Genomic DNA, 20,355 nt, shown 5'->3' with positions numbered 1-20,355 from the left:
CCAAAATTAAATGAGTGGATTATGAATCTTCATTTCACAAAACAACTTAGTGCTTATTATTTATAAGTACTATGCTCTCAAAAAGTAATACAATAGAGGAGAGGGATAAGGCAAACAGATGCTCAAGGGACCATGACACAAGAAAGATTACAAATAACAATCATCAAACAGGAAAATACAAAATGCTACTTGGACACAGGTCTGTTCAGAGCAATGATTCCCGCTGTGCATCAGAATCACCTATGCAGCTGTGACACTTTGCTAAAAATTTGAAGACATTGAGCATGGGCATCCCTAATTTTTCAAATGTCAAGACATATTACTGATATGCAGCTAGAACTGAGAATCACTAGTTTAAAGGTAGAGGTAAATCAGAAAGAAACTTCAGAGAAAGCATATGATTATAGACTCTGAAAGACAGTGATGTTTTGACAGGTAAAATCTAAAAAGACAAAAGAATAAGAGAGGTCGACAGCACTCTTGTGGTATAGAAAGAGAAATCTGAAGTACCCAAGTTGAAATCCGTAACCAATCATCTTTTTATCACCTGTGTAACTCAAGCAAATCACTTAGTTTCCTCATTAGAAAACAACAGTATTTGAATTACTTAACCAGCTTCTTATGAGGCTCCAAAGAGATCATACACAGTCAAAAGTAAGATGCAAAATGGTTCAACTCAACTCAAATAATTCTGTTACTATTACAGAAAAGTCAAGTTTGGCCATTTAAGGAAGACTGGGAATTAAGACTAGAAAGAAAAACTGGGCAATTTTCTGACAAATAATGATAAAAAGATCCCACAGACATAAAACTGTAACCACAGGGAATGAAATCAGATGCCCGATGAATTAAGTCTCCTCATACTTCCTGTTTACCAGGATGGATGGATGGATAAATGTCTCCCCAAACAAATGACTACAAAACATTTCATCACACAGCAGGAGGAAGAAAGAGAGCACATAATTTTTAAATAAAAGAACAATTAAAATAGCTAACCAAAGATGTCTGACCTTCAGGGAAAAGCATCAGGCCTCATGAAGAACAAAACACAGACTCAAAGGAGAAGACTGAGTGGTGCAAAACTAGTGCAAGAATCAAGAGTGAAAGAGCTATGCTCAACTTACCAGCAATTCGCTGGCCATACTGATTTTCTTACCTAACATTTACTCTGTTTGATAAAAAAGAGAGTAAAAGAGCACGAGAGAGTGAGAGAGTGGGAAGAAAAAGGCAAAAGAAACTGGGATCCTAAGTCCAGCTGTGTCTCCATGACTGCTTCTGTGGTCATGTGCAAGTGACTACAATTCTGTGGAACTCTCCATTTCCTCAGTGCTGGACAGGTGTCCTGAGACGTATTTTTTAAAAAAAGGAATTAAACCAGAGCACACACATAGGGTTCCTGCTAATTCAAACATTTGATGATGTTAGGAATCAAGCATGCTACACTGCTATAAAACTCGAGTATTTTGTTAAGAATTCCACTAAAAAATAAAAACAATTGAGAGAAACAGCACCAAAATAAACACAGACATTATCAAAGTAAAGCAATCCTTTTAAAGATGTGTATTATTTAAGGCAGACATTACTGGGCTAATTAGGAACAGAAGTGATTCTTTGTATTAATAAAAACCTCCTTTTTTAAAACCTTAAATTATTAAGAACTGATACTTGCATTAATGGATTCAATCTGTCCAAACTCTTCAAATAGGTTGGTTAAGTCTTGCTGTGTTGCCTTCTTGTCCACTTGCCCAACCCAGAGAGTAGTACTACATACTGTCAAGACATAAGAGACAAATGACCTAAGTAATATAGACACAGTTACTTCTTTCAAAAGTAGTTGAGGAAAAAGCAGTAATAAACATAATAATTAAGTTTAAGATAATATATTTTAAAATAATTGTCAATAAACACATGCATCTATTATGTTTAAAATCAACTAAAATCACAAGTATTAATTCACATCTCTGCCAAGTCAACCACTTAAATGTCACCTGTTTTCAAGCTTGGCTGCACACCTGAACCATCTGTGGATGCCAGGGTCCCACTCTAAGAGGATGAGTGGCATGCAGTGTCAAAGAAAGGGAACTGAGTTGTAAAATTCCCCAGGTGATTCTAATGTGCAACAAAGTTTCAAACCCACTTCTCACCGTAATCCCATTTGTGAACCTTTTTTTTTTTTTTTTTTTTGAGACAGAGTCTCAGTCTGTCGCCCAGACTGGAGTGCAGTGGCGCGATCTCGGCTCACTGCAAGCTCCGCCTCCCAGGTTCACGCCATTCTCCTACCTCAGCCTCCCGAGTAGCTAGGACTACAGGCACCCGCCACCACACCGGGCTAATTTTTTGTATTTTTAATAGAGACGGGGTTTCACCATGTTAGCCAGGACGGTCTCAATCTCCTGACCTCATGATCTGCCCGCCTTGGCCTCCCAAAGCGCTGGGATTACAGGCATGAGCCACCACGCCCGGCCTGTGAACCTTTTAAGTGTCTTTCTGTGCTGGAAGGATTAAGTGAATGTGTCTCCCTAATCAAGAGATAAATCTAAAAACAGCATCTTATCCTTAAGGAAATAATCCTTTCTGGGAAGATACAAAGAGAAAATGGCCAAATCAGGACCCCTTAACCCCTTGAAAGACTTAAAGGTACTTAACTGTTGAAAGCCACATCCCCTTAACAAATATTAAACATGAGACACTTTGCCTACTTTCAGCTGTACTGTTCATGCCTCCACGAATGCCTCCTTTTACAGAAGACATTTATTTAGAAAATATTTATAGTTGACACCTTTGCAGAATTTTCATACGCTGTATTTGGATTTATGTCAATGTCCACATTTCTGGCTACCTTTGATCTATAATAAGGCAGGTTTAAGGCAGGTTTTACTCTACGGCTAATTTAGCCCCACATGAAGGTACCCTTGGCAAGATCACTACTGAGTGCCCTAGGCTTTTCAACCAGGTCTCTCCACTCTGGCTAGTCAGAACTCTAACATCTTCTAGACCTGTGTAAGCTTTAGGAATCACTTAGCTCACACAGAGTCCCTGGTCATTGTTCTTTCCCTGCAAGCTATTTCTCTCCTGTAAGTCTTACCCTACGCATATTCAATTTAATCTTCAACCAAAGTCTCAAGGAGCTCTGCATTAGGTTTTTTTTCGTTTGTTTGTTTGTTTGTTTCTGAGACAGGTCTCACTCTGTTGCCCAGGCTGGAGTGCAGTGATGCGATCTCGGCTCTCTGCAACTTCCACCTCCTGGGCTCAAGTGATCCTCAGCCTCGCGAGTAACTGGGACTACAGGTGTGCGTCATCATGCTCAGCTAATTTTTGTTGTATCTTTAGCAGAGATGTGGTTGCACCACATTGCCCAGGCTGGTCTCAAATTCCTGGTCTCAAGTAATTTCAAAGTGCTGGAATTACAGAGGCAAGCCACCATGCCTAGCCTTGTAACAGTTTTTTATTGCTGCTATAACAAAATCACATGAAGTCAGAATAAAACAAATACATTCTCTTATAGTTTTGAAGATCTACAATGGGTCAGCAGGTGTGCATTCCCTCTAGGGGGCTCTAGAGGAGAATCTGTTTCCCTACCTCTGCTAGGTTCTACAAGCTACCTGCCTTCCTTGGCTCATGGTCCCATCCTCCGTCTTCAAAACCACCTCCACAACATTTCCCAAATTCTCCTTTCATTATCACATCACCTTTTCTCTTCAATGTACTTGCTTCCCTCTTATGTACCCGTGTAATTAAACTGGGCCTTCTGGATTAATCCAGGTTCATCTCCCCACCTCATGATCCCTAATTTAAAAGGGCCTGAAAAGTCCCTTTTGCCATACAATGTAACGTATTTAAAAATCCCAATGATTTAAATGTAGATACCTTTTAGGGGGCCATTATTCAATCTACCACAAACCCTTAACAGTAGTCTGGGGCTCTGTCATGGAAAAGATGCCCCCGCCCCTTTATTTTTGGAGACGAGGTCTTGCTCTGTCACCCAGGCTGAGGCTGGAGTCCAATGTCCTAATTATAGCTCACTGCAGCCTCCTACTCCTGGGTTTAAGGCATCCTCCTGTCTCAGCCTCCACAGAAGCTGAAACTATAGGCACACCATCACCATGCTTGGCTAAGTTTTTATTTTTAGAACAGACATGGTCTTGCTCTTTCCCAGGCTGGTCTCAAATTCCTGGCCTCAAGCAATCCTCCTGCCTTGGCCTTCCAAAGTACTGGGATTATAGGTTTGAGCCAGTATACTCAGCCTTAAGGATTCTTTTGTTTTTTTTGTTTTGTTTTGATATAGGGTCTTGCTCTGTTCCTCAGGCTGGAGTGCAGTGGCACAATCATATCCCACTGCAGCTTCTCAACCTCCTAGGCACAAGTGATTCTCCCACCTCTTGCTTGAGTAGCTGGGACTACAGAGGTGTGAACCACCTTGCCCAACTAATTTTTTTTTTTTTTTTTTTTTTGGTAGAGATGGTATCTCACTTTGTTGCTCAGGCTGGTCTTAAACTCCTGGCCTCAAACAATCTGCTGGCCTGTGCCTCCCAAAGTAGCTTGGATTACAGTTGTGAGCCACTGCACCTGGCATTCACTTTTTCCTCTTTATTACTGGTTCTGCATATTCCAGCTGCCTTAATCTCCCTGAACTCTGTTCTATATTTCCCATCTCTTTCAATATTATCTCTCTACACATTTTTCCCATAGGAAACTCCATTTTTTCCCCAGAAAGCAATAATGATTCTTGCCATCCCATGCAGAAGGGACACTTGATTCCTGGAATGTTATTATTCGCTGGTGCTATATATCCCCTAGACTATTCACGAAAACCTTGTGTTCTAAAATCCATGATAAAGATCAATAAATCGTACGAAAACACTACTATATGTTTAAAATGTGTTAAGAAAGAATACAAACCACAGGAAATTGATACTGCTTTTGAATAAGGAGAGTTGTGAGGTAAACAATCAGATATTATTTTTCACTGTACAGGCATACCTTGGAGCTACTGCAACTTTGGTTCCAGACCACCACAATAAAGCAGATATCGCAATAAGGTGAGTCACATAAATTGTTCTTCCCAGTGCATACAAAAGATATGTTTACACTACACTGTAACCTATGAAGTGTGCAATAGCATTATGTCTAAAAAAAAAAAAAGTACATACCCTAATTTTAAAATACTTTATTGCTTAAAAAAAAAAAATGCTGACATAGAGACAAAGTAGGCACCTGCTATTGGAAAAATAGTGCCAACAGATGTACTCAACACAAGGTGGTCACAACCCTTCAATCTATAAAAAAAAAAAAATTAAAAAAAGGCAGTATCTTCAAAGCACAATGGAGTGAAGTGCAATAAAACGAGGTATGCCTGTATTTGGTTATGCGTTTTTTATTCACGTGCTTTTTATTTTGTTTTTTGCTGTTTGTTGTACCCATGAAAATAAAACAGAAATAAAAAATAAATTCCATGGTTAAAAACTATGTAAACAGCACACATGTTTACTGCAGCACTATTCACAATAGCAAAGACTTGGAACCAACCCAAATGTCCATCAACGATAGACTGGATTAAGAAAATGTGGCACATATACACTATGGAATACTATGCAGCCATAAAAAAGGATGAGTTCATGTCCTTTGCAGGGACATGGATGAAGCTGGAAACCACCATTCTCAGCAAACTATCACAAGGACAGAAAACCAAACACTACATGTTCTCACTCACAGGTGGGAACTGAACAATGAGAACACTTGGACACAGGGCGGGGAACATCACACACCGGGGTCTGTCGGCAGGGGTGGGGTGAGGTGGGGGAGTGGGGTGAGGTGGGGGGCTGAGGGAAGGATAGCATTAGGAGACATACCTAATATAAATGACAAGTTGATGTGTGCAGCAAACCAACATGGTACAAGTATACCTATGTAACAAACCTGCACGTTGTACACAAGTACCATAGAACTTAAAGTATAATTTAAAAAAAAAAAGAAAAAACTTAGATGACGGGTTGTTGGGTGCAGCAAACCACCATGGCACCTGTGTACCTACGTAACAAACCTGCACGTTCAGCACATGTATCCCAGAACTTAAAGGAAAATAAAATAGAAAATTAAATAAATGGTTTAAAAAAAAAAAAAACTATGTAAACAGTGACATCAACAACATGACAAATTAAGTGAGAAATTAAATGAGAGCGACTCCACATAAAATCCTTACTCTAATATTGGCAAATAAATAGATAATTCTGAACGTCTTAATGGTAATCATGCGAGAAAGCACAGTAGAGATTTTTGTGGTCAAACGTTTGACATTATTTCTTTTATCGGCCAGCACTAAAATGTTTAGATGTATACCCTCACCCTAAGGGACAAACAAACTTCTAGAGCAAGGATAATATTATCAGGTTGACACTAGCCCTCACAACCGGATAAAATTCATGCAAGATAGCCAAGGCCTACAAAAACTCCCAAAACAGTAAGAAGATGGCTATTGCCCTTTATTATAGGCCTGGGTTTCCAAGACGCTCTAGTAGCATAAATTATACCGATTATTTTTCTAACTCCCCGGCAGAGGGAATTTATGTGGAAGTCTTCAGAAATTAGATAACACAATCAATGTTTAGCTCTTTGGAAAGAATGATAATTTGCTCGATTTTATGTACTTCTTTGCCCATATGTAAACTCTTAGTTCATCTTAAAAGTCATAACCCACCAAGAACACCCTAGGCAGAATTTGGCACTAATTACAACTTATTTTGCTGTGCTTAACATTCCTACCAAGTGAACCCTCCCCACGCCTGCTCCAAAACCAAACCCCACCACTACCGAATCTGTTCTAATCATACGTAATTGACTAACATGTAACTGTGCAAAGTTTGTACAGCAGTAATTATCCTGTAGTGCTAACCCATAACGTTATAATTACTTTAAAAATTAGATATAGCTAAGTATATGCTTCTTTTAATTATTATTCCTACAGACCTAGTGGCCATAATTGGTAAGAATACTACAGACAGAAGTCACTGTGTCCATGCTACGGATACCAGCCTAGTCTGCTTTTTCAGTCAATACGTTATTTTCTAACTTGCGTTTGAAAAACAAACAAACAAAAAATCAACCCTCAATGACCTTGGTATTTGAATGGAATCTTTCTTCCCTTTTCTTCTCTTCTCTATCATGTTACAAAAACCAGAGACAACATTACTCATTTACCAAACCACTTTTAAACTTAATCTGAAAATAAAATTTGGCTGAGAGACTTGTAGCAGATAACTATTTTTTAAATATTAATTGAAACCAAAGCATTGCAGATATATGTTACTTACCACTTAGTGTTTTAGATCTAATTGGAGGTAATCCCTTTTTCTGTCGTTCTTTCTCCCTTTCTCTGGCTCTCCTTTCACTTGAATACGACCGTGATGATTTCCTCTTTCTTTCTCTTGAGCGGGAGCGTGATCGCTTTCTGTGTTTACGCTTTCTAGAGCCAGACCGTGACCTAGACCTTCGTTTTCTTGGTGATCTACAAAAAATTTCCATTTTACTTCTAATGACAATGTTTTCTATCAAATCTGTCACTTCTAAGTGAGGGAAAAAACAGTAACAAAAAAGTTGTCTTATATTTAGTGACAATATATTAAAATATTCTGCAGTACAATCAAGTCTCAAAAATGCATTTTACTTAAATCCGTGCACTGCTTAGGCCCGTATTAGTTGGTAATGATTCTGAGTATGGGTGACTATTCACAATGAAGACGAAAAAGATTCTAGAAAGGGCCTCACTTTCTCTTAGTGTATTCCAACTCATTTTTCAAACAGAAGAACAGGAATGAAAGACCAAAGAAAATTAAAAGACCATTTAAGTGTCAGAGCATTAGGCCACTACATAATTCTGCTTAGTAGTTTCCAACTTTTAAAATGTTATGGTGCTTGTAGAAGGTGACACTGAAACACTTTCTTTTTTGCCTGTCAACCACATGCCATTGAGCTCTCTTCAAAATGCTTAGTAAAATGCTGCTAATGACAAATGAAGATATCTTCAGCATTAAGATTGTTACTGCTTCAGGAAAATAATTCAGTGATACGAGGTGGGTTTAGAGAAAGGTGAACTGACAGGCTCTCATTTGCAATAGATAAATATAAAGAACTTTGTGACAAGAAAAAGAAATGACTAAAAATTTCATCAAACGTACAGCCCCTCTTCCAGCATTTACTGTTCAGATTTTCAGGGGCATTCATATGCAAAAAATAGGATACAAAAATGTTAAAGACTGATGCCTTTAAGTTAAGCTCATGAAGAAAACTATGTTTCCTAACGGTTTAGTATTACAGTTAATGTTTATAAAAATAAATTTCGTAGTTTCATTTTTATAACCATTTTTGGTATCATTGTGAGACAAAATGGAATCCAGGAAATATGGCCTGACTTAATTGTTAAGGGGCAACAATATTCTAAATTGAGTGTCATCATAATATTAACTAAAATAAAATATAATTCAAAATCCCTGTCTCATGATATGGCTGCCAATCTTATGTAAATTTCTGAAATAAATGGCCACAGATATACCAATTAAAACAGAACAAAGGTTATCTTGTTTTTGGAATAACTTTTTTTCCGAGAGACTGTGAAAAAATATGTCATCCCAAGGAAAACATTTCCTTTCATCCTGATGCAAAGAAATAAAGCCAACATTTTAAAGTTCACACACAGCTATTATTAAATATCATTGTAGAACCTTGAACGAGATCGTGAATGTGTTCTTGATCTTGAGCGAACCGCCACTTTCTTAGCTTCTTGTTCAAAGACCTCCTCTTCCACTCCATCTTGCCCTTCATCTATATCCATATCCTTGAAAGTCAAAATAACAGCAAACAAACAGAAAGGCTGGTTGAGACAGACGTATGCACTGACAATTCTGTTTTTAAAAATACTCACAATAGGAGCATTAATGCCTAATACAGACAGGGGTGTCCAATCTTTTGGTTTCCCTGGGCCCCATTAGAAGAAGTAATGTCTTTGGCCACACGTAAAATATACTAACACTAATGACAGCTGATGAGCTTAAAAAAAAAAAAAAAAAAAAAAAAAAATCGCAACAACAAATCTCATATTGTTTTAAGAAAAGTTGACAAATTTGTGTTGGGCTGCATTCAAAGCAGTTCTGGGCCATGTGCTTGGCCTAGGGGCCATGCTTAGGCCTTGGACAAGCTTGGCCTAATAGGTGAAACAATTACAAAGTGGAGCTTTAAGTGTGGGAAAAATATATTCAGGGTACTGCTAGTATAAAATATTTTATATGATTTCTTTAGCTACTTTTAGAAATTTATGACCCAGAAAAACATTTACTTTTACCTGTTGCTGAATATCTATGGAATCATCCAAATTGACTTCAGGTTCAAGAAAATGCTGCTGACTACTCCCTTGTGATGGCGATGCTGAATGCTCTGATCCAAATGTTCCTTCCTGACTATCCTGAGGAGTGGCCTATTGAGAACATATACAAACACACAAAGATTGGGAGATACTTTTTGTTATGAATGAAAATGTAAACACAGCAAACATCACAATTACATGTTCAAAAACAAGAGCCATACATAAAAGAAATTCCACGTCAAATCATTTATAAAGTAATCAATCCAAAATTAAACATTTGTATAAACTCAAGTTTACATAAAAGCAGAGAAGAGCTCCATAAAAGGGACTAAAATACTAAAATGGCAAAATCAAGTAAATTTTCAATTGTGAAAATATAAACTACAGAGGACTAATAAAGAAATTATAGCATGAAAAATATATAATGGCAGTCAGTTAAATGAATCTAGATTTTCACTGATAATTGGCATTAATAAAAAAATGCCATAAAGAAAAAACAGGCCAGGCACAGTGGCTCAAGCCAGTAATCCCAGTACTTTGGGAGGCTGAGGAGGGTGGATCACGAGGTCAGAAGTTCAAGACCAGCCTGGCCAAGATGGTGAAACCCGTCTCTACTAAAAATACAGAAAAATTAGCAGGGCACGGTGGTGGATGCCTGTAGTCTCAGCTACTCGGGAGGCTGAGGCAGAGAACTGCTTGAACCTGAGAGGCGGAGGTAGCAGTGGGCCGAGATCTGCACTCTAAATCTCATAGGTTTTATACTATCTACCTTATAAAAACAGTTCTAGTTTTCCTTACCACTCTCTTTTCTTCATTAGATTCATTTTTGAACAATGAGGTTTTTCAGAACTTATATTCTTTTCAAAGGGATCTTATTATTCTAAGCGGTGAAATTTTGGAACTAATATATAGAGTAATTAACTAAGCCGAGTTCTCTCTTTTTGGTAGGTGAGATTCTTACGACAGACTCGCTCTCTCTCAAGTTTATTTTTACTTCAATAACATGGTGTTAATTACAAGCTGGTGAAGACTACTTGATTCTGCTGAGAGAGAGACCATTAAAAAAAATAAAGTACTACCAGGATTACAGTGCTTCTGCTAAAATGAAACTATGAAAGCAATTCACAAAGCGTTACATTTATAGCTCAACAAATCTGTTGTTTGGATAAATTCTTCCATCACGACTACCTCCTGCCTCTCTTAACAGTTCTGTGATTTTTATATTATTATATCACTGATGACCTGTTTGTTTTCTTTGCGTTACAACTTTGTTTTTTCTTTAAACAACATCTAAATGTTCTTAATTGTGTTCTATCTTCAGCTTCTGGGTTCTCAGGCAGATATATTTGCTTGACATAAAATGCTGCCCCTACTCTGGCCACTTATATCAGAATTGTTTCCTCAAAAAAAGATATGAAATTCCATTCTCATAATTCTAGGCATGAGTTCCAATGCAGCAAATATCATTAACATCCATTTTATATTACTGTTTGCATTAAAAAGTCAAGTTCAGACCTCAATGTCTCAAGTTTGCTATCTCTTCCATCTAAAATAACTGTTCCCTCCTCCATGTTCCTAGAATCCTTCAGTTGTACCTCTATGACAAAAATAAAGAATTCTGCCACGTGTTCATACAGATGTATGTGCTCCATTAGAGAAGAGGTTACCTGATGCCACAACCTCATTTCTGTTCATCTTTGTATGTATCACTTGCCTAACAAGTGACACATACTTAAAAATATTTTGTGATATTTTTGTTAAACTCATTAATGCCAAAACTTTTTTAATATTAGGAAGTATGCTGGGGAGGGAGAGGGGGTTTCCTAATACTTTTATTCTGAACAGTTTACATGCGTAACCATTTCTCACTTACAGCAGAAAAAGGCTTTGTAATAAATTTAATCCTAGCTCTACAACTTAACATATTTTATCAATTCTAAGGTGCAGTATTTTGTCAAAGATTATCAAATTTGTAAGATGAACTTAAAGGATCCTTACAACTCAAAAGGATGTTACATTTAGTTTAGTTATCAGTGTTTTAAAATTCTTAGCTATGCATAAAATAACCGCACATCTTAAGTCAGATAATATATAACATTAGCTGTACACTGCTGCATGAGACGTTTAATCTCACCAAGCTTCAACTTCCTCTGGGATAAAATGGGAGTCTTAATGCCCATCTCCTGAGGGTTAAATGTATCTACGCCTACCACATACCTAATAAAGCCCCTGCTACATGCTAACAGCAATTACATTTTAAAAATTAAAGATAGCAATCTACATGGCCATCATCACTGTCACCAATAACATAATCATCAACTTGCTTGATAGGGAACACAGAGAAAAACACGTTTAGTTTTAAGAGGTAATTCTGATACCCCCCACATCCTGTTCTCTACTTCCAGTATACTGAAATTAATTTCTACAATGTGGATTCATAAGTTACCAGAACACAATTCGATTACAGAAAAAACCATAAAGGTCCTGAAAAAAATGGATCTTACTAATAATAGTTGAAAAAATATCACCATAACAAACTTTACAAAGAAATAAAGTAGATGGTAAAAGCTAAATAGTTGAGAAAATATTCTATTAAGACCAATTTTGAAAAAAAGCCAACCCACAAAAATGCCAATTTATAGAATATAAATAGTAATAACTCTAAAGACCACAAGATGGGGTTATAAACCTTTTGAGGCTGCTGCTGCTCCAAGAGCTGCTGTCTGAGATGTTCTAGGTTTTGCTGTTGTAGTTGTTCTGCTATCTGATGAAAAATGGAATTGTTCACAGATTCTGAAACGTGAGAACTAAAAAGAAAAACAGGTGGAAACATATTTTAAAACCCACTGAAGGTACTATGAAAATAACTGAATATTCAAAGAAAACAAAAAAGTCAATTTAATAAAACATATTCTACTGCATGTTTTCTTTTGCAATTTTAATACTAAAAGTAGAATACTTGAGAACATTAATATATTAAAAGAAAAATACATTCTCCAATTGTACATCAATAGATGGATAACGTGTCAGAGATGCTCTGCTGAAGATCTGGTATTACCATCTCATGCTATTAAATACATATAAATTACTTTTTCATTAGAGCATATTAAGAAAATCTCAGTATTTATAAAAAGTTTAAATATTTAAACATTGTTACTTTAACTCCTCTTACTATGAGACAGAAAAATAGTCTATCAATCAGTATGTGTGAAATCTACCATTGTAATTGACCATAAAATTTGTAAAACTAATATTCTTCCTTTAGAAAATCATATACATTATTAGGTACGTTAACAGAGGCAGATACTGTTTAAATAAGAAAAAATAATAGTTTAACTATATTCTTGGAAATTCACACCTGAAATACACCTGGGATTCTGGGTGCCACAAGGTAAGACATTAACAATAAAAAGGGCATCCCAAAAGAGCCAAACAGGATGGTGAGAAGTCTTGAAAACAGCTGGAAAAAAGTGTACTTCATCTGAAGCAATTAAACCTAAGGGGAAGAATGATACCTATCTTCAAATAATGAAAAGCTACATCTCTAAAGACAGCGGAGTGAATTTGTTTCCCTGCTTCAGAAAGCAAAACGTGGGTCAGTGTGTACTAACAGAAAATAAAGGAAACAGGATTCAGCTCAACAAAAGAACACACAATAATAACAATTAGTTAACTTCTCATCACAGAAAGCATTAAAATACTGGATAAATACACTATCATCAGGACTGTTAAAGGAGATTCTTACATTGTTTAGGACAGTGATCAACATGATTTCAAATGCTGCTTGCAAGTTTGCAATTCATAATCTAAAATACTAGTTTTTAAATTTTGTCAAGGGGAATCATTTCACTAAAATGATACATTTGTATTTAACATATTCTAAAATTACGTTTTTATTACCCCAATATATACAACTAATAACTTCTGTTTGAAACAAGAGATCCAAGGAGTTTCACCATTCATCCTTCTTCTATTCTATCTACTTCTACCCCTGCCTCCTCCAACATCTTCCCCCTACTAGTCCATTCGCATACTCTCACAGAACCTTGGGCACTGCAGAATTGTTTAGGGAAAAAAAAGTAACTGATTTAATAGAAACATACAACACATTTCTTTACAAAAAAAAAAAAAAAAATCCTTGTAACTCCAATCCTTAATACTGATTAGGTTGATGTGTTTCCACAATTTCATATGCTTTCTACAAGTGGCCTTTAGCACTAGAAGCAAGCTTCATTCACAGTATTCCAACCACTCTTACAATTAAGTTAAATAACTTAAAGCCTAATACGGAAAATATTACAACCAGATTTACCAATATGTATCAATGTTCTTACAGGGAACGTTGATATAGTCTATTTGCAAAGATCTGAGAAAAGACTCAAAATAATACAAAGAGACAAGACATATCTCTACCACCTTTGTATAATGTTAGAGGTTCAACAGCTTGAAATAATAACCCCAACTTACTAAGTATACTTAGTAATTCAGATGGCAACATCCCACCCAATATAAAAAAACTATGGCTATAAAGAAAAAATTCTTACAGTTGTGAAGCTGGAAGTTCCTTTTTGGGTTCTTCACTATGCTCAGAATCTTCCCCAAAATCAAACCTATCCATCAACTTCTGGGGGAAAGAAGGAGGAACAGACATATTAAAAAGTGCTTCACACAAATATAAGTTACAAAGGCTATTTTAAATGTCAATGGCATTCTGTTATCTCCATCATTTAATGTGTAAATAAACGTTTTGTATCACTTTATACTATTATAAAGTGTTTTCAGTAGATCTTTTCTTTAAAGTATTTTGATATGTATTATCTTACATTACAAAACAAATTATGATAGAGGCAGGATAAACACTAATACTCAAATTTTACAGAAGACTAAGAATTAAAATAATTAGGTGGTTTTTCCATGGTAATAAGCTTGATAAAACATCTAGGGCCATAATCGATGGATCTATTCCTAGTATGGTTCTCATCTTAGAATGCTGTTATTCTTCTGAATGCTCAATTTAAAGGCTTTTTATGTGGTCTAGCTATTTAGTGTTAAGACTATATTAGACTTAGAAGCTGCTGGCCAAAACAGTCTAAGTAATAATCCAATAAATCAGTTATCTACTTTCCTATAAAAATGAAAGTACAAATTTTAAAAATATGAATATCACTTCCAAGTAGTATGATACTCCCATAATTAATAAGCATACTAAGAATATCACACACTAAATGGTACATGAAAGATTTTAAGTTTTAGAAACACTTTAATTATTAATAATTCAGGCATCAACTTATTATACTTACAGTATAGTGACTAGTTGTAGAGAAGTTTTCCTTTAAACATTTTACATATTGATTAAAGAATTTTAATTTTTGCAGGTCCAAATTACAGAACCCAGAGCATCAGTGTAAAATGTGGCACCCATGAAAGAAATCAGACAAGCTCAGAAAATAATCACTTGCCTCAGTGGTGAATATAAGATTTTACTGACTAGTTATTTTTTAGTCAAATGAAAATATTTTAAATGTTTCAAGAAAAAAAAAAATTTTTTTTTTTATTTTTTTTTTGAGTCAAGAGTCTTGCTCTGTCACCCAGGCTGGAGTACAGTGGCTCAATCTTGGCTCACTAAAACCTCTACCTTCCAGGTTCAAGCAATTATCCTGCCTCAGCCTCCCCAGTAGCTGGGATTACAGGCACGCACCATCTGGCTAATTTTTGTATTTTTAATAGAGATGGGGTTTCACCATGTTTGCCAGGCTGGTCTCAAACTCCTGGCCTTAAGTGATCTGCCTGCCTTGCCCTCCCCCAAAGTGCTGGGGATTATAGGTTCTGAGCCACTGTGCCTGGCCTAAGAAAAATTTTTTTAACTACTTTTTTTCAGAAGTTTGAACCTTTTGGAAAATTCAGACTGTCTTATACAGCGTACAGGAGACATTAAAAGTCTACAATAAAATTTATAGAATTAAAACCCATGATAGTATATAATATTTAATAATTCATACAGACTTGATCCGATGTTCTAATTTCTACCTTGTTAAAGGAGACTCCCTGTTCTAAGGGAGTAAGAGTGTTGGCAGCTGCAGCTGCAGCTGTAAGTTGTGCTGTAAGAGCTTGCAACTGAACAACAAGACCAGCATCTAGGGCTTGCAGAATGGAAGGCTGGGGCTTCTGTTGTTGTATCTGTAAGGTTTGTATTAATTGTTGAAGCTGGAGAGAAAAAAATATATATATTACAAAACAGGTATTGGGTTTTTTCTGTAACAGTGGCCACCTAAAACTTTTAGTCAGTAAAATTAATCATTCCACGCTCTCTTTGAAAAAAAATACACACTATTAATAAGTTAATTTTGTTGAAGTTTTTCTGTGTACCTTATATAACACAGTCCTTAATAAGTTTGTCTTACTTCTGGAAAGTCAGCGAACTTTAAACAAAATAAAGTGATCTGTGACAACCAGATAAACGACTCATCACAAGCTGACACATTTTTCACTAAATTTCCCAACCTTGCTCAATTAACTCTTTAAACTCAGTAAAAGGACGAGTACTGAAAATAGCAGCACCTTTTGCTATTATTCAGAATTACTATCTGAGCACATACTTTCTGAAGGTTGGAGAGTCATTAAGAAATGTGTTTCTCAGAGTAGAATCTGGCAACTGGTTATTAATAATAGTGTCATCTCGAGTTGAAGGCAACTCTTGTTCCCACTATGTACCCACCCCTGTTAAAAAACAGACACAACAGTGAGATCTTTAAGAGATTCTATAAATAAGAAAATCCTATATACATCCCAGAAGTAAATGATAATCAATCTGGTTATAAGCCTGAGTTAAGTCCAAAAATTATTAGTTTAAAAGAGAAAAACAAAGACAGCAAAGCTACTGATAACCAAGACAACTGTACTCTTGAAGTTCAACTTCTAGGAGGAGAGGACACAAAAACTATGTAAGATGACAGTAAAGTAATTTCATGCCTACTTAAAACAGTAACACTAGGAAACAAACTAGAGTCACTTCACTATCAACTAAACATTTTCTATAAAACTATTAAAATGATAGAAACACCGTATTTCCCCTTTACACTTTTTAACTGCTCCTTTTGGCATCTCCATTTTTCCCAATGGCACTGTTATTCTTTTGGTCACCCAGGTAAAAAACCACTGGAGCATCCAATTTTCTTTCTCTACTCTGACTTCGCAGTCTATCGATTACTGTCTTACTGACTCTGTTTGTAATATTCCTTTCAAAGTTTCTTCTCCTGTCAAAAATATTTATTTTAATAGGCATCTTTTGAAATAAGAACACTTGCTTTATGAATTGTTTCCAAAATATTACCACAAAATAAAATTACTAATTCTATAATTTCATCTAATATACAGTTAATATTCAGTTTCCCAACTGTCTCAAAAATGTAGAAAATAGATTCAACCTAAGAGTACACATCGGTTTTTTAAAATATTTTTAAGTCTAGAATGGCCGCATGTTTTTGAGATTATATTTCAGAAAGTATACAACCTTACTATTTTTCATAATCATTACCCTCCTTTCCAAAACCACTATTACCAAAAGAAAGATATTCTGTCTCCAGACTTCTCCTCTCTAAAAGAAAGATATTCTGTCTCCAGACTTCTCCTCTCTCTAATCCATGTAAAGTACTGTTAAGATCATGTGACTTCAACATAAAAAGTCCCTGGTGATTCCCCATTGCTTAGCGAATGAATCCTTTATTTCTGAGCCCACCATTTATTGTTTTCACAGCCCAGGTCACACTTCAGTCTGCCATTTAACTTTGTCATTAATAGCTTACACAGACTATCTTTTCCTTCAAACAACTCAACTCTACAATATCCTTTGTATATCCAACACTGTAATGCTTCTGTACATCATTCATTCATTCCACAAAAACATTGAACACTATCTACAACCTAGACATTGGACAGGCAGCAGTCAACAACCACAAAAAATTCTTGCCCTAGTTTAGCATACATTCCAGTGGGAAGAGGTAGAAAAAAAAACAAGTAATTATATAACATAACAGAAGGTAGTAACTGCTAAGGAAGGAAGTAAGCAGAGGCGAGAGAGAACGGGAGTGTAAAGAATGACAGGTAGAGTTTACAGTTTTAAATAGCAGTCACGGCCGGGCACGGTGGCTCATGTCTATAATCCCAGTACTTTGGAAGGCCGAGGCGGGCGGATCACTTAAAGTCAGGAGTTTGAGACCAGCCTGGCCAACAAGGTGAAACCTCGCCTCTACTAAAAACACAAAAACTAGCTCGGTGTGGTAGCAGAAGCCTGTAATCCCAGCTACTCAGGAGGCTGAGGCAAGAAAATTGCTTAAACCCAGGAGGCCAAGGTTGCAATGAGCCGAGATTGTGCCATTACACTCCAGCCTGGGTGACAGGGCAAGACCCTGTCTCTAAATAAATAAATAAATAAATAAACAGCAGTCACTGATGGCCTTATTAAAGTGACATTTAAACAAAGACAAGAGATGAAACCTTATGAATATATGAGGAAAGTGGGTTTTCAGTATAAAAAACTTCAAATGCAGAGATCTTGGGGCAGGATTATAAGTAGTTTATGTAAGAAACAACAAAAAGGATGGAACAAGTCACAGGAGAAAGAGGTAAGAAAGCGAAGCAAAGGATAATATAAAACCAGGGTGGGGGGTGGGCAACATAAGCAAGTCTTATCATTAGTTAGAGAAGTCTATGAACTGGTGATAGAAAATGTTGGGAAGGGAACAATAGATCAAACTGAGAACATACAAGGACCAATGAAGTGATTATTGAAACTTGGGCTTTTAGTGCAGGCGCGATGGCTCGTGCCTGTAACTCCATTGACTTGGGAGGCGCAGGTGAAAGGACTCCTGAGGCCAGGAGTCCGAGACCAACCTGGGCAACATAGTGACATCCTGTCTCTATATAAAAATAAAAAATTGGCTGGGCACAGTGGCTCATGCCTGTAATTCCAGCACTTTGGGAGGCCAAGGTGGGGGGATCGCCTGAGGTCAGGAGTTTAACAACAGCCTGGCAAACATGGTGAAACCCCGTATCTACTAAAAATACAAAAATTAGCTGGGCGTGGTGGCGGGTGCCTGTAATCTCAGCTACTCAGGAGGCTGAGGTAGGAGAATCACTCCAGGAGGCAGAGGTTGCAGTGAGCCGAGATAGCACCATTTCACTCCAGCCTGGGTGACAGGGTAAGACTCCATCTCAAAAAATAGTAATAAAATAAAATAAAAATAAAAAATTAACCAGGCATGCTGGCTACAGGCGTAGTCCTAGCTACTTGGGAGGCTGAGATGGGAGGATTGCTTCAGCCCAGGAGTTCAAAGATACAGTGAAATACAACTACACCACGGCACTCCGAGTGACAAAGCAAAACCCTGTCTCAAAAACAAACAAAAAAACAAACAAACAAAACACCTTGGGCTTTTACTCTGAGTGAGACAGGGAGCCACTGGAGGATTCTGAGCAAAGGAGTTGCATGAACTCTCAGGTACTAAAAGGGTCATGCTACCTGCAGTATTGAGAATAGACTGTTGTGGGGTAAGGGTAGAAGACCCATTAAGTGGTTTCTGCAATAAACTAGGTAAGAAATGATGGTGGCTTGATTCTAGGAACTAGTGATAGAGGTAGTGAGTTAGTGATTCAGAATATATTCTGAAGGCAGAGGATTTCTTAACAGATTGGATCTGAAGAACAAAGGGAAGAAAGGAATCAAGGATGACTCTTAAGCTTTTGGGTATGAGCAAATGGAAAAATAGCATTTCCATTAACAGATGAAGATGCAGGTGGATCAGGTTTTGTTTGAAAGACTCAGAATTCATTGTTTACTCTCAATTGTCTCTATGTAGCTCATCCTTAGCATCCAATTTCTTACTCATCCTTTAAAAAACAAATTTAATTGTCATCTGTACGACAGAACTTTCCTGAACCGATTGTTCAAGCCAAAGTATTATCTCTAGTTCTGAATTTCCAAAGCCCTTCTTTTCTAAACTTCTCCCATGATTCTTAAACACTGCATGTCAAAGTAAATGTTTGCTGAAGGTTGAATGAATGAAAAACAACCAATGAAGTGATACAGTATCACTGGACTTCAGACACCAAACTCTAAAAAATGTTAGTTTGATTTGAATAGTGAAGGGTGAGACGTACGAAAATTGGAGAAGTAGATGATAAAGTAAAAGGGAGTGCAACACATGCAAAGAGAATAATTACATTAATTTAGAGAAATCTATGAAACTTTGTAATCTAATGAAAAATGTTAGAAAACTAAAACAGGTTACATTAATAACTCTAAATACCACAAAGTTGGATTTTATTCTATGTATAATATGTAATTATTGCATGTTCCTGAGCTTAAGTTTAAAACATACATTGATAGGCTGGGCACGGTGGATCACGCCTGTAATCCCAGCACTTTGGGAGGCAGAGGCGGGCAGATCACCAGGTCAGGAGATCGAGATCATCCTGGCTAACATGGTGAAACTCTGTCTCTACTGAAAATACAAAAATCAGCTGGGCGTGGTGGCAGGGGCCTATAGTCCCAGCTACTCAGGAGGCTGAGGCAGGAGAACCACTTGAACCTGGGAGGCAGAGGTTGCAGTAAGCCAAGATCGTGCCACCGTACTACAGCCTGGGTGACACAGCAAGACTCCGTCTCAAAAGAAAAAAAAAACATCACTGATAAAGATTAATCTTGCAAAGAATTAAAATGATGGATCAAAAAGGGAAGAGAAGCAGCAAAGGGATCAAAAACTATTTAGAGGAGTACATCAACAGTCCAAAAATGAAGAACTAGGGTAGTAACAGAAAGAAATAAAAAGCATAAACTTCAATAAACCTAAATTTAGAGCAAAAAACACAACACAAAGTCAGATGTGCATGCCAAAGTTAGTTTTTAAAAAAATCACGTACAACTATGAAAAACAGATTGTTTCTAATCATAAATATTTATTAATAAAGTTTATTCGGGAAAGGTAGCATAAGTGAATACAAATAAC

The 20,355-nt window shown here is 36.7% G+C and overlaps 1 protein-coding gene across 8 annotated transcripts in view; it reads right to left on the bottom strand.

The window, feature by feature from the left end:
- SCAF8 (SR-related CTD associated factor 8) overlaps positions 1-20,355 on the bottom strand; it is a 230,891-nt gene that overhangs the window by 145,383 nt on the left and 65,153 nt on the right. For 7 of the 8 annotated variants that reach the window (XR_004029401.1, XR_004029400.1, XM_030809871.1 and 4 more), the window contains 7 exons: positions 15,380-15,556; positions 13,897-13,976; positions 12,042-12,159; positions 9,332-9,463; positions 8,715-8,827; positions 7,308-7,501; positions 1,670-1,770 (listed from right to left, as the gene is read on the bottom strand). Coding sequence is in view for 6 of the 8 variants with exons in the window: in XM_030809871.1 (XP_030665731.1) it covers positions 1,670-1,770; positions 7,308-7,501; positions 8,715-8,827; positions 9,332-9,463; positions 12,042-12,159; positions 13,897-13,976; positions 15,380-15,556 (915 nt within the window). In the remaining 2 variants the exon portion in view is untranslated. The remainder of the gene's footprint in view (positions 1-1,669; positions 1,771-7,307; positions 7,502-8,714; positions 8,828-9,331; positions 9,464-12,041; positions 12,160-13,896; positions 13,977-15,379; positions 15,557-20,355) is intronic. The other variant, XM_030809870.1, reaches the window with a different exon arrangement.

This window comes from Nomascus leucogenys, chromosome 3 (assembly GCF_006542625.1).
Source record: "Nomascus leucogenys isolate Asia chromosome 3, Asia_NLE_v1, whole genome shotgun sequence".
NCBI lineage: Eukaryota > Metazoa > Chordata > Mammalia > Primates > Hylobatidae > Nomascus > Nomascus leucogenys.
The sequence above is the reverse complement of the archived record's forward strand: the minus strand, read 5'-3'. Positions and strand labels throughout refer to the sequence as shown.